The sequence below is a fragment of the Cannabis sativa genome, chromosome 7 (assembly GCF_029168945.1).
Source record: "Cannabis sativa cultivar Pink pepper isolate KNU-18-1 chromosome 7, ASM2916894v1, whole genome shotgun sequence".
NCBI lineage: Eukaryota > Viridiplantae > Streptophyta > Magnoliopsida > Rosales > Cannabaceae > Cannabis > Cannabis sativa.
Window position 1 is genome coordinate 61,038,100 of NC_083607.1, and position 13,438 is coordinate 61,051,537.

A 13,438-nucleotide genomic window follows, 5' to 3' on the forward strand; every position below is an offset into this window, starting at 1 on the left:
TGAATTTGATGGTGTCTATAGATAGTGGCAATTCTACAAATTTCCTAATTAATTTTTCATTGCTTAAAGGGGTAAAAACTTATCTTCCATTATCTTCCATAACCAATAACCAAATATAGTTAGATAAGAATTTAATTAAGTTTATTGAAATATAATCATTATGAAAAGGGTTATTTACTGTGAATTTCACTTATGTTTAAATTTTTTATATTTAACCCCTTTAGTTTTTTTTTTTGGCAAAACTCTTTTAGGTTTTTTTTTTTTTTTTTTTTTTTTTTTTTTTTTAAATTTGAAGTGTTAGTTAGATATCACCGTTAAATACTAACTGAATTATTACTGTATCGACTTTAAAATTTTACTTTCATGTATACACAGTTGTACACGGTGGTCATTTTATTAGTATTTAACAGTGATATTTAACAAACGTCTCAAATTCGCAAAGAAAAGTAAATTTAAGAGGATAATAATATTTTATAATTTATGTTTGTATTTTTTTAGTATATTATTATTATTTTTTTATGATTTTTAAGTTGTGTTTCTATCCCGTCTTTGTTCCTATTAGAGGATTCTTTGCGCATGCCCGATGAGAAATAAATAGAGATGGGGATTAAAATTTTTAATGGGAATAGGAACAGAACAACACTCCTCATCTCGTGTGCATTCCTAATCACGTAACAGTCCTTGATCGATTAAAGTCATTAAATTTTTAATTTTTATTTAAAAATTAATTTAAATATACTAATAAAAAAAATAATAAATAGATAATAATTTAATACTTAAGATGTGAAATTGTTGATTGTATCTACCAAAATTCTAATAATATAATTAAAATATTATAATTATAAAAAAATGAGTAATTTGCGGCAAAACCCCCTTAATTATCAATTTACTTGCAAAAAACCATCCAACCTCATATTTTGGTGGGAAAACCCTCCAAAGTACTATTCTGTTTACATTTTAAGATGCCGTCTGTCCAGCTCATAATTTTTCCCACGTGGCAATGACAAGTCACTAAAAAATTATCCTATGTGGCCATATTTTACAAAATAAAAATAAAATTTTAAGAGTAATTTGCGGCAAAACTCCCCCAACTATCAATTTACTTGCAAAAAACCATCTAAAAAACTTTAAGGTTGGATGGTTTTTTGCAAGTAAATTGATAGTTGAGGGAGTTTTGCCGCAAATTACTCTTAAATTTTTTGTTTTATTTTAATTTTTATTTTGTAAAATATGGCCACGTAGGATAATTTTTTATTGACCTGTCATTGCCACGTGGGCAAAATTAAGACTTAACGAGGCTAAATAGACGATACCTTAAAAATGTAAACGAAACAGTACTTTGGAGGGTTTTCCCACCAAAATATGAGGTTGGATGGTTTTTTGCAAGTAAATTGATAGTTGAGGGGGTTTTGCCGCAAATTATTCTATTAAAATTAAATTTAAATAAACAATCAAGAATAAAATTTAGATATTTACATAATTGTGTTTTAAATATATATAAAAATATTTCTAAATTGTGTTGTTGTTGTACTTTTCCATTGACATAATTTTGGTAAGTGAAATTTCTTAACTTTCAGGCAACTTCCCAATCTGATCAGATTCCAAAGTTCGTATCTTTTTCTCAAATTTCTTTCCAAAAACCCTAGAAGAAAAAAAACCAAGGTCATCTCTTCCGTCAACGGCCGATTCTACTTCTACTTTGCCATTAGCACAAGGTATCACTAAAATCTATATAACTATATGTAAAATTCAATCTGGATGTATATATAAATTCATTTAGATGGTGAGTTTCTGTTTTGGGTTGATTCCAATTGCTGCCATTTTCTTTCTTCTAGTTTATATGAAGTTGTTTTTTTTTTTGATATTTCAGTTTGTTTGGATTTTATGTATTAGTCTGGTTTTAGTATCTATTACCTGTTTGATTAAATGCCTCAATGTAGTTATGAAGTACATTTTGATGAATTGCCTCCTCACTGATCATTTTGATTCAATAATTTGATGTAATTGACTAATGGGTTATTCATGGTGCTGTTTTAGAATACTTAATACTTTCTTTTGTTTTTTTGGGTTTAGATGAAATCCTAAGTTTTGAATGTTGTAATTGTACTATGTTGGGTTATAAAGTTTGATCCTTGTTAATGAATAAATTTATTATAGCTCTAATTGTGTCTCTTTTAATTAATATCTTCTTTTACTTATGATATATACAAATATAATGTGTGGGAAGATCGATTCTTTAGTCAATGATATTATTGTTTTAATTTGTAGAGTTGGTGTTGGATTCCTGGAGAGCAAAACAAAAGATGTTGGAGAAGATTGGGCTTCCAGGAAGGCCATCACTTCGAGGGAACAGTTGGGTGGTGGATGCTTCCCACTGTCAGGGATGTTCTGCTCAGTTTACTTTCATCAATCGCAAGGTTTTTTTTACATTTTTCTTCTTTAAATAATCGAATAAATATGTTATTTCTCGGTGTCTCTGATCTGCTTTTTTTGTTTTTGAGTTTTGGGCAAGGTTTTTCTTTCATACATAGTTTTTTAGAATATTTAATTGTGAGTTTTAGTTAGAATTGATCATGTTTTAATGTTATTCTTTAATCCGTTTGTTCATTAAGCTTATAGTGCAGATTTTGGAAGATACATTTTTTCCAGTTTCTCGATTCATATAGAAATATAGTTCCATGTTATGTTGCTGTTACATGAATATGTGTCATTGTGTGTGTTACTCGAAACAAGTATACGATTGAGAGGTGTACAATGTGAGGAAGTGAAATTAGCAAATTAACCCTGTTGTTACACAGAACATGTTTATAGAGTTGTCTTGATGGTCATTTAATAATTTATTTTTTAAAGTTATTATTTCATTTTTACTGAGCACTTGTAAAGAGTTCATATTAGTTCATGCCTGACCTTGCTAATTTCATCATTTGATAATTGTACACTTTGGAAAATCTCAGCATCATTGCCGAAGATGTGGGGGTTTGTTCTGCAGTAGTTGCACCCAGCAAAGGATGGTATTACGTGGACAGGGCGATTCACCTGTGCGTATTTGTGAACCTTGCAAAACTCTAGAGGAGGCAGCACGGTTTGAACTCCGCCATGGACACAGGAGCAGAGTTGGGAGAGGTAGGCCTTTAGATGAACTCAGATTGCTAGTTGAATTGTCATCCCGTGAGCTAGGAACTCTTTTTGTTGGGTCATTCACTGTGTGGTTGGGTCACAACAAGTGCCAAGTGCTTTATTCTTGCATCTTCTATATTGTCTTCAATTCGGAATTTCTAATTTACACTAAGCCCATTACGTTTGGCACCATTGCCCCATGTAGTGTGGTCATTTCCTTAATGGAACCTCTTTTCCTATTTATGTCTATCATTAAATGGCTCCTCAAGATATCCTCATTTCCTTAATGGTTTATGTGCTCTCGCATTTAGTTTTTGAATCGCGGTGTTAATATGAATCCACATGTTCATCACTTACATAATATTACTTTGAATTGCGGTGTCTTTTATGCTTGTGATCATTCCCATCTCATAAAATCTTTTCTATTTTAGGTAGTTTAAAATCAACATCAAAGTCCGAGAATGAAGTCTCAAATCAGATTCTAAATGATGAAAAGAAGGAAGCTCTTGCATCGGGACTTGGTTCAAGCAGTAAACAATTGGTGTCTAGTCCTCAAGGAGCAGCAAGGTCAAATACCGAAGTTTTCAATTTGGACGGGGAGGGGGAATTATGTAGAAGTCAATCTATTGATGAGTTTGGTTCTTCATCGACCGAGAAGGAAGCTGCAAGTCCTGATGATTTGCGCCAGCAAGCTTTGGATGAAAAGAAGATGTATAAGCAATTAAAAGGAGAAGGGAAATCTGATGAAGCACTAAAAGCTTTTAAAAGAGGAAAGGAGCTTGAAAGGCAAGCTGATGCGTTGGAGAAAAATTTGAGAAAAAATCGTAGAAAGGTTTTGCTTTCTGGGAATGCCGAGGAGATTCAGATTAAAGATGTTCTTGGTGAGTCTAGAAAAAGGAATAGGGTTGGTCATTCTGAGGGTAAAGAGAAAGATGACCTTGCGGCCGAGCTTAGAGAACTTGGGTGGTCCGATATGGATCTGCATAGTGAAGACAAAAAAGTAACAAATTTGACTTTGGAAGGTGAATTCTCTTCTCTCTTAGGTGAAGTCTCAGTGAAGGGCGCCGGAAAAAGTAAGGGTGCTAATTTGATAGACAAAACTCAGGTTGTTGCACTTAAAAAGAAAGCACTTGCACTAAAGCGAGAAGGAAAATTGGCGGAAGCAAAAGAAGAATTAAAGAGAGCTAAAGTTTTAGAAAAGGAACTTGAAGAACAGGAACTTCTCGGTGAGGCTGAAGATTCTGACGATGACCTTTCGGCATTGATTCGTAGTATGGATAGCGATAAACAAGATCTATATTCTGATCCAATTGAGCAAGAACATGGTTTTGATTTTAACAGTCTTTTAGGTGCTGCTGATGATCAGATTATCGATAGTAGTTTTGATGTGACGGAAGAGGATATGGAAGACCCTGAGATGGCTGCTGCTTTAAAATCATTAGGATGGAGTGAAGATTCTGTTAATTCTGATATTTCATTTGACAAGGAAGCGCTATTAAGTGAAATTCTATCTTTGAAAAGAGAGGCTGTGAATAAAAAACGAGCAGGTAATGTTTCTGAGGCAATGAATCTGTTAAAGAAGGCAAAACTACTCGAAAGAGACCTTGAAGGCTTTGAGCCTCGAAAAGGAAACGTTGCCCATGAACCTGCAAGAGTTCAAAAAGATTCAAATGATCTAAATGCTCATGCAGCTAAAGACACAGATTCCAAAATCGCACCCAAGAGTAAGTTAATGATTCAAAAAGAGCTTTTGGGATTGAAGAAGAAGGCTCTTGCGTTAAGGAGGGAAGGGCGGTTGGATGAGTCTGAAGAAGAATTAAAGAAAGGCAAGATTCTTGAACATCAACTTGAAGAAATGGAAAAAGGTTTAAATGTGAAGAATAAGTCTGTGGCTGTTCATACTAAGGGCCCGACTTCAGTTAATGAGAATCCCGAAGATGAGATGGAAGATAACATATCTGATCAAGATATGAATGATCCAACTTATCTTTCACTTCTGAGGAATTTGGGTTGGAAAGATGAAGACAATGACCTTTCACCAGAATCCAAAGGAAGAAATGCAAGTGGATCCTCTGTACCTCAAGCTGCACCAGTCCATGTTAAGGTACCGAAGAGAAGCAAAGCTGAAATGCAGAGGGAGCTTTTGGGTTTGAAAAGAAAAGCCTTGGCTTTGAGGCGCCAAGGAGAGAGTGAGGAGGCAGAAGAAGTGTTGAGAATGTCGAAAGCCTTGGAGGCACAGATAGCCGAGAGTGAATCACTAGGAAAAGATTTTCAGCCCAATAGTCAGGCAGAAGCTATTACAAAATCTCCGGTTGGAATTGCTGATGACGAAGCTGGTGATGCAGTGGATATCACGGAATCAGATATGCATGACCCAGAGATGCTATCAGTTTTAAAGAATTTGGGGTGGACTGATGATGAACAAGATGCTGCAACGGTGCATGAAAAACGAGAAGATAACACGTCTCTTATTCAATCTTCTCCTCCACTTGCTGCTCCTGCTCGAAGAAGTAAAGGCGAGTTACAAAGGGAACTTTTGAATTTGAAAAGAAAGTCACTTGCATTGAGACGGAAGGGAGAAATTGAAGAAGCGGAAGAATTGCTGAGGAGTGCAAAGGTTTTAGAGATTCAAATCGAAGAACTGGAAGCCCCAAAACAGGCGCATCTACATGAAGCTTCAAAAGATGAGAAACCTCAGAAAAAGAATGAAATTGGTGACTTAGAAATAAGCAGGAGGATGTCTCGAGAAACATCCGGCCGTGTTGATTTATCGATTGATAAAAGTAGCATGGGAAGTGATTCTGCCAACCATCCATCACAGCTAATTGTGGAAGACCAAATGATATTAGGTGAAATGGGAACACCGAACCACACGGGATTAAAGGGTACTAGCATTCATCCGCAGAGTGATTTGATGAACTTGACAGATTTCTTGACAGGAGATGATTGGAGTGGTTCCCAAATGGCTAATGAAAAACAAATGGATGGATTAAATGATAGTTCTACGAGAGACACGACGAGAGGGCATGATATAAAACATGAAAAACGAGGAGTCGTTGAGAAACCACATCCTCATGGATCAAAGTTTACTGAGCAACATGCACCTGTGGCTAGAGAAGCTAGTGTTAGAAGTGAAAAACAAGAAAGTAGAGTTGCCAAAGATGAGAAGCCGAATTTTTCTGATGCAGGTAGTGTCAAAGAACATGCTTCTCAGATCAATGAAGCTACCCTTAAGCAAGACATTTTGGCTCGTAAGAGAAAAGCACTTGCTTTAAAGAGAGAAGGGAAATTAACAGAAGCTCGAGAGGAACTTCGACAAGCAAAGTTGTTGGAGAAGCATCTCGAGACAGACAATACCAAATCGATAGCAAATCCAGCAGCTGAGTCAGTTTCTACACCTAGTGTTTCTCCCGTTGCCCAAAAAGAGCTCAGTACATCAAACAATGTGTCAAAACCAAAACCAATTTCTAGCCGTGAACGCTTCAAGTTGCAACAGAAATCCCTTGCTCACAAGCGTCAGGCTTTGAAGTTGCGAAGAGAGGGTAGGACTGAAGAAGCAGATGCTGAGTTTGAATTGGCTAAGGCACTGGAGACCCAATTGGAGGAGTTGTCAGCGAACGAGTCCATCAATTCAGGTGTCGATGGCTTAGATACTGATAAAGATGTGGGTGTTGAGGATTTTCTTGATCCTCAACTTTTGTCTGCTTTAAAAGCAATTGGAATAGAAAACACGAACATGTCGCCACAAGTTCCTGATAAAATACAGTCTTCGAAACCAAATGTTGGCACGAGTAACAACTCTAACCAAGAAAGAATTCAACTAGAAGAACAGGTAAAAGCCGAGAAGATGAAGGCATTGAATTTGAAACGATCGGGAAAGCAAGCAGAGGCCTTGGATGCCCTTCGAAAGGCCAAACTTCTCGAAAAGAAGCTGAATTCCTTTGCATTGCAATAAAGAGCTGCTGAGGTTAGCACAATTTGAACTGCAAAATCCTCATTCTATAAAAGTTTGCTTCATTGACTTATTCCTAATTTACTTTCTTAGTTACAGACTACAGTGACTCTAGCAAATTGAGGTGACAAAATCCAAGCCATGAAACCATCTCTTCCATAATAACAGTCTTAATAATTTTGGTATGAAGTGTACTACTCTTTGTGATGTTTATACATATATGTGTATATTATATACATGATATCAGTAAATGAATTGCTTGAATTCAGCAACATTTCATTGACTTATGTATTTGTGTGCAGTGTATATTATATTCATGTATCATTTGGTGTAATTGATATAGAGAAATATTGAAGGGTATTACCACCAAATATCTTATGTATGACTTCATATTGTTACTTGTGTAATTTAAAGTTTTTGCATATTTAAGTTTAATTATTACTATTAAAAAAGATAAATCGCTTAGTACTTGTGAGATTTTACTTTCTAGTGCTATGGTGCCTAATAGATTATTATACACTTAAAATTATTTTCAAATTTCGATTGTTGTATTTTAATATTTAAATTTTTCTAATAAAAAAGGTCAAATGGTTATTGTCTATATTTAAAATTAATCTTGAAAGTTAGACCATATTGTATATGTGACAAGATCACTCTAATAGGCAATTTTCATTGGAGATGCTTTTAAGTTATATCTGATTCGATATTTAATTACACCAATAGTCAGTGACGAATCTAGAATTTAAAGTAAAGAGGATGTAATTTTTTTTTTGTAAAGTAGAGCGGCAAAATCAGTGAAGAGCAACCACAAATATTAAGGGGGCAAAAAGAAAATTTTGATAAAAAGGGCACTTATAAAATATTTTATATAGACTAAAATAGATATATGAGAATAAATATAAAAATATGTGAAGATAAAAATAAAAAATATAAATTTATATGAGTAAAATTACAATATGTGATGGTTTTTGCGGCTAAATCCTCTTAATTATCATTACAGTTGCACTTAATTCTCTAAGTTAAAATTTTGACGGTAAAACACTGCAAACTGCTGAATTGCTTGCAAATTTAAGGTGTCATATACGTTTTACAGATAATTGCTAATAAAGACTGTTTATGTGTATACTTTTATACATGTGTCAAATTTATATTGGTACACCTAATATTATTATTTTAAAAATATAAAAATTATTTCAAAATTTATAATATTTTTTTTTATTTTTTTTATAATTTTATTTAATTTTAAAATGAATATTGAAAATAATTTTTAAATAATAATATTAGTTTAGGTGTACCAATATAAACAGCTCATAGTGACAGTTAAAAGAATGACAACTTAAATTTGCTACTAGTTCAGTAGTTTGGAGGGTTTTACTATCAAAATTTGAATTTTAAGATTTAAATACAAGTGAAACGACAATTAAGAGGGTTTAACTGCAAAAAACTTCAACTAACTATTACACCAAATATAACATTTTGTCTGTAAATATTATTTTTATTATAAATATATGTTATAACTAACTAAAATATATATTTTTTTCTTCGCTTTTATATGAGTCTGCTCCTGTAAATAGTGGCATAACAGGTGTATTTTAGCAATTCTCTAAATTAAAGGAGGACCAAAAAGAAAAGAATAAGGTCAGTGAAGGAAGAACATTCTTGACTAGACAAAAGGGGAATCTGAGGTTGCTCTCTTTGATTTCTCATCTGAATCTCCGTCAAATCCAACCTCATCAACCTTAACTTCAGGTACTTTGATCCATTCTTCTTCACTAATATTAAAGCATTTTCATTTCAGAATTTTCATCTCTGAAATTCAATTCAACTAAGTATTTGGTTGTTGATGATTGAGCTTCTGTAAGTGTTGTGGATTTTGAGGATTAAAACAATTATATTCTCAATTTTGCTGATTCCGATCGATTTATATGAAATTCTATTTTGATGTCTAAATTGGTTTGTCGTTTTTACATTAAAAAAGAAAACTTTTTAAAATCTATTACCTGTTTGATTAAATGCCTCAGTGTAGTGATGAAGTACATTTTGATGAAAGGCCTATATCATTATCACCCAAGAGTTTGATGTAATTGACTAAGTATATTCCTGTATTGGTTGATGATGATTGAGCTTCTGTAACTGTAGGTTAATTCATTTGGCTAAACCCCATTTTTTTCCCATTATGGCTGATTTTGAGGATCAAAAGAATCAATCACTTGGTAAAGGTATAATTCTTTCACTTTTGGTTATGTGTTTAGAGAGAGAGAGAGAGAGAGAACTCTAGGAAGTGTATAACTAATCTCTATAATTTTTTCAGGTGAAAATGAGGAGGAGGATGAAATTGTTACTGAAGGTGCTTCATTTGTTCATGGGGAGCAGCCTACTCAGGATGCTAGTGGTAGTGGTAATGGTCCCCCTAAAGTTGATTCAGAGGTGGATATTCTACAAGAGAAAGTCACCAAGCAAATCATTGTGGAAGGTCATGGCTCTACACCAACCAAATATTCAACTTGCTTCTGTAAGTGTTTTTTTCTACTTTCCCACAGTTTAGCTCTTGGGTAGGAATTGCAAATGACCCCAAAAGTTTTAGGTTGATTTGTCAGGCCATATTTAGATTTTTAGGTCTTCAATTTCATTTGTGGCCTTAATATTAATCTCACTAGTATAACTCATTAGAATTGTGGAGGCTGAATAGTCAAGTCTGTAGTGGTTGTGTACAGTGTTTCTAAGTTTGTGTCTTCTAATTTGGTTGGCCAGTTGGCATTATTTGTTAGTTTAGCCTATAAATACAGGAGAGAATTTTGTGTGAAATATTTAGAGTAAAATACTACTTAGGGAGTTTACCAAGTTTCTCGAATAACTTGTAGTTCTTTCAACAACTGAATTGTGCACAAGTTTGTATCAGGCAGATTGTGAGTTATGCAGGAATACAGATTGTAATGGCAGATTGTGAGATATGCCCGAAGAAGTGAAACTGGAAGCTTAGGCTTCGTTTAGGTCTAGCGCTTTGCTTTCTTTCTATTCCATCCCATTTGATTTTGGGGTCGCTCCCAACTCTTAGAATGGAAAGAAAGTCAAGTTGAGCTTCAAGTTTGAGTATATAAGTTGTATTATCTTGAAGTGCTTGCTCTGTTTCTAATGGCCAAATAAAGGCCCCATGGACTTGGTAGCAGACGGGTTGCCCTTCATTTAGAAAAAGAAGTTGTTCTATATTATTGCCTATGGATAGAAATAATTTATTCTGGTCTTATTTTTTGTATAAGTCCTTGTGTCTGTACCAATTTTGCTAGATAAAATATTGTTATTGTTACATCTCAAATGTTTATTATTGGTATATTAAGGGGGTTTGTGGTATCCCAAAATAATTTAATACACATTCAAAATAGTATACTCTTTTACAAGTTAGAGTACTAGGTTGTTGCTCTTTAAAGTGAGAACATCAGCCATCAACTTTGTAGCTTTAATAAATTTCGATCTAAGACATGATGGTGACCTGCCATAATATTTTTGTTGAACTTGAAAGGAATGCCATGCAATTGATTAGTTGATTAATCTTTGATCGAAATTTAAATTTTTCTTATATTTACCTTCGCTGCTCGATTGCAATTTATTGAAAGGATTTATTGTTTCCAGGTTATCTAATACTTTGTTCATAAATAGTGCACTACAGGGCATGGACTGAAGGCACACAGCACAAGTTTGAAGACACTTGGCTAGAACAACAGCCAGTAGAAATGATTTTAGGAAAAGGTATGTGCCTGATTTTTATTAGGAAATGTTCAATGTTCTACGAATAATTAATTTTTCTCTTGTTTGTAGTCTTACCTACTAAGTTCATGATTTTCAGCTGGTTTGACTTGAATTAATTGCATTTGCATGGTCTCATTTCGAAAAATGTTTTCTCTTGTTTTTGCGACAGAGAAGAAAGAAATGACAGGCTTGGCTATTGGTGTCTCTACCATGAAGTCTGGTGAACGAGCTTTGTTACATGTAGGTTGGGAATTAGGATACGGAAAAGAAGGAAACTTTTCGTTCCCTAATGTTCCGCCTATGGCCGATATCATTTATGAAGTTGAACTTGTTGGGTTTGATGAGGCCAAAGATGTAAGTTGCTTCCAAATAAAATATGAAGTTTCAATTACTCGGATTTTTCAATATATATTGGCCATATAACTTATAGTTAACTTATTCTTTATTAATAGGGGAAACCTCGTAGTGACATGACTGTCGAGGAAAGGATTGGAACAGCGGATAGAAGAAAGATGGACGGAAATGCTTTGTTTAAGGAGGGAAAGCTGGAGGAGGCTATGCAACAGTATGCAATGGTACTCACTTATTTTCATTTTATTGATACTAACTTTCCTTATGTACTGTATTGATGGGTCAATTGTTTTCGGGATTGTCAGGCCATAACGTACATGGGCGATGATTTCATGTTCCAATTGTTCGGGAAGTATCGAGACATGGCCTTATCTGTTAAGAATCCATGTCACCTCAACATGTCTGCATGTTTAATAAAGCTCCAGCGTTTCGAAGAAGCCATTGGACAATGCAGCATTGTGAGTATTCCGCTAAATTATACCCGCTACAATTTCATTATTGTATATAAAGAGACTTTTTGTCGAACAAGTAACTCAGGTGTAATTAAAAAATAAGTTCAAGAAAGAATCATGAAAATTAGAGCGATATCGAGAAGACTTAATGAAATTAGGAAACACAAACTCATTTAACTAACTAAAAACTTAATCTTTTGCTAGCGGTTTTTGACGGATATGAATATGACTTGACGAAACTAGAATCAATTATGAAATCGTCTTTTGGGCAGGTTTTGTCTGAGGATGAAAACAATGTCAAGGCACTTTTTAGAAGAGGAAAGGCCAGGGCCGAGCTTGGGCAAATTGATGCAGCCCGTGAAGATTTTCTAAAGGCACGAAAATATGCTCCCGAAGACAAAGCAATTACAAGGGAGTTGCGATTGTTGGCGGAGCATGACAAGGCTGTTTATCAGAAGCAGAAGGAGATATACAAGGGACTCTTTGGACCACCGCCACAACCGAAACCGAAGCCAACAAATTGGCTGATAATGTTCTGGCAATGGTTGTTGTCATTATTCCACGGCCTATTTAGACACCAAAGGCAGAAGAGTGACTGACTAGTCCAACTTAGAAGAGACAATTTGTGAGAATTAGATAACATAACATGACAAATGTTTGGAAAAGAAGTAAATTTTAAGTTGATGGAACTCATCAATTGCTTTGTGATGTTTGAATGCATCAAGAAATTCCATCACTATCTGCATCTTCTTCTTTTTTTAACATTTTTCTATATAATCAAGTAAACATTCAGCTTAGTTTGTGGCTTGATTTGGTTAACCTTCATTATATCTTGTGAGTTATGTATTTTACAATAGAGAAATGCTAAAGGTTCCAGTGGTGCGTAGCAGTTTTTAATGTGTTATATTGTTATTGATGTAATATTGTTATTGATGTAATTGAGTATCGTTCATATAGTTTAATGTGATAATTTGTTATAAATTATAACTAACTAATCACAATGCAGTGTATAATAGAGATGCAAATAATTAATTAAAAAAAAAAATATATATATATATGGTTTACTTAACCAGAAAATATACTCTATGTCAAAAAGTTATATAAATTTAACACAAAAATGCATTATTTTAAGATTTATATTTTTTTTATTTTTATTATTTTATTAGTATATTTAACTATATTGTTAAATCATAAAAGTATTTATGTATTTTTATAATTTTAATAAAAATATTAATTATACATTAAATTTTGTATCAAGTTTTATAATTGTGTATTGGGGTACAATATTAAAAATTAATACATATATATCACAAAATTATTTTCTGTGATAAATATTATACAATTTCTACATCTCCCATCGAAGATAATCCAACAACTATTCTGACACAAATAGATAACCTCTTCAAACAATAAATAAATAAATTAAATGGTAGCTCTAAATTATAATAATTTTATTAATACAATTAAATTCAGCCCTAAAACATTGTTAAATTCTACTCTTACTATTTCAAAATATATATACATAAAAAAAAATTATACCATAAATACTTAAATTTAACTCCTAGTTGTACATAAATACTTAATTTATAACTCTGAAACTTCTGCAGGTATCTGGCTTGTAACGTCCCCGCTTCAAGCCTCCATTGGATCTTCCCCACAGACTAATGACTCTTATACACGAGTACGTCAATTTAGCAGCTTCTTGGACTAACGACTGACCCTACCGACCAACACAAGTATTCCTAGCTTACTTTGTCCTCACTCGCACGCTCACTTATCTTGAAATAAGCACGCTTAACTGTGGAGTTTTTTTGTGATGAGC

The 13,438-nt window shown here is 33.6% G+C and overlaps 2 protein-coding genes across 4 annotated transcripts; both read left to right on the forward strand.

Annotated features, from left to right (window-relative positions):
- Nucleotides 1–1,458: 1,458 nt before the first annotated feature.
- LOC115697532 (uncharacterized) lies at nucleotides 1,459–7,504 on the forward strand. 3 transcript variants are annotated; one of them, XM_030624581.2, is made up of 5 exons: nucleotides 1,459–1,715; nucleotides 2,269–2,417; nucleotides 2,955–3,123; nucleotides 3,549–7,084; nucleotides 7,169–7,504. In XM_030624581.2, exons 2-4 carry the CDS (start codon nucleotides 2,304–2,306, stop codon nucleotides 7,070–7,072), a joined length of 3,807 nt encoding a protein of 1,268 aa, XP_030480441.2. In that variant the 5' UTR covers nucleotides 1,459–1,715; nucleotides 2,269–2,303; the 3' UTR covers nucleotides 7,073–7,084; nucleotides 7,169–7,504. The 3 variants fall into 3 exon arrangements, with proteins under 3 accessions (XP_030480441.2, XP_030480442.2, XP_060957605.1); XM_030624582.2 differs by having other exon boundaries at nucleotides 1,501–1,715; nucleotides 7,163–7,504; XM_061101622.1 differs by having other exon boundaries at nucleotides 1,516–1,715; nucleotides 7,176–7,504.
- A 1,144-nt stretch (nucleotides 7,505–8,648) lies between these two features.
- Nucleotides 8,649–12,505, forward strand: LOC115697563 (peptidyl-prolyl cis-trans isomerase FKBP42). Its single transcript, XM_030624631.2, has 8 exons — nucleotides 8,649–8,818; nucleotides 9,209–9,288; nucleotides 9,381–9,581; nucleotides 10,724–10,813; nucleotides 10,983–11,167; nucleotides 11,266–11,388; nucleotides 11,470–11,622; nucleotides 11,889–12,505. Exons 2-8 carry the CDS (start codon nucleotides 9,246–9,248, stop codon nucleotides 12,213–12,215), a joined length of 1,122 nt encoding a protein of 373 aa, XP_030480491.2. The 5' UTR covers nucleotides 8,649–8,818; nucleotides 9,209–9,245; the 3' UTR covers nucleotides 12,216–12,505.
- The last annotated feature ends 933 nt before the right edge of the window (nucleotides 12,506–13,438 follow it).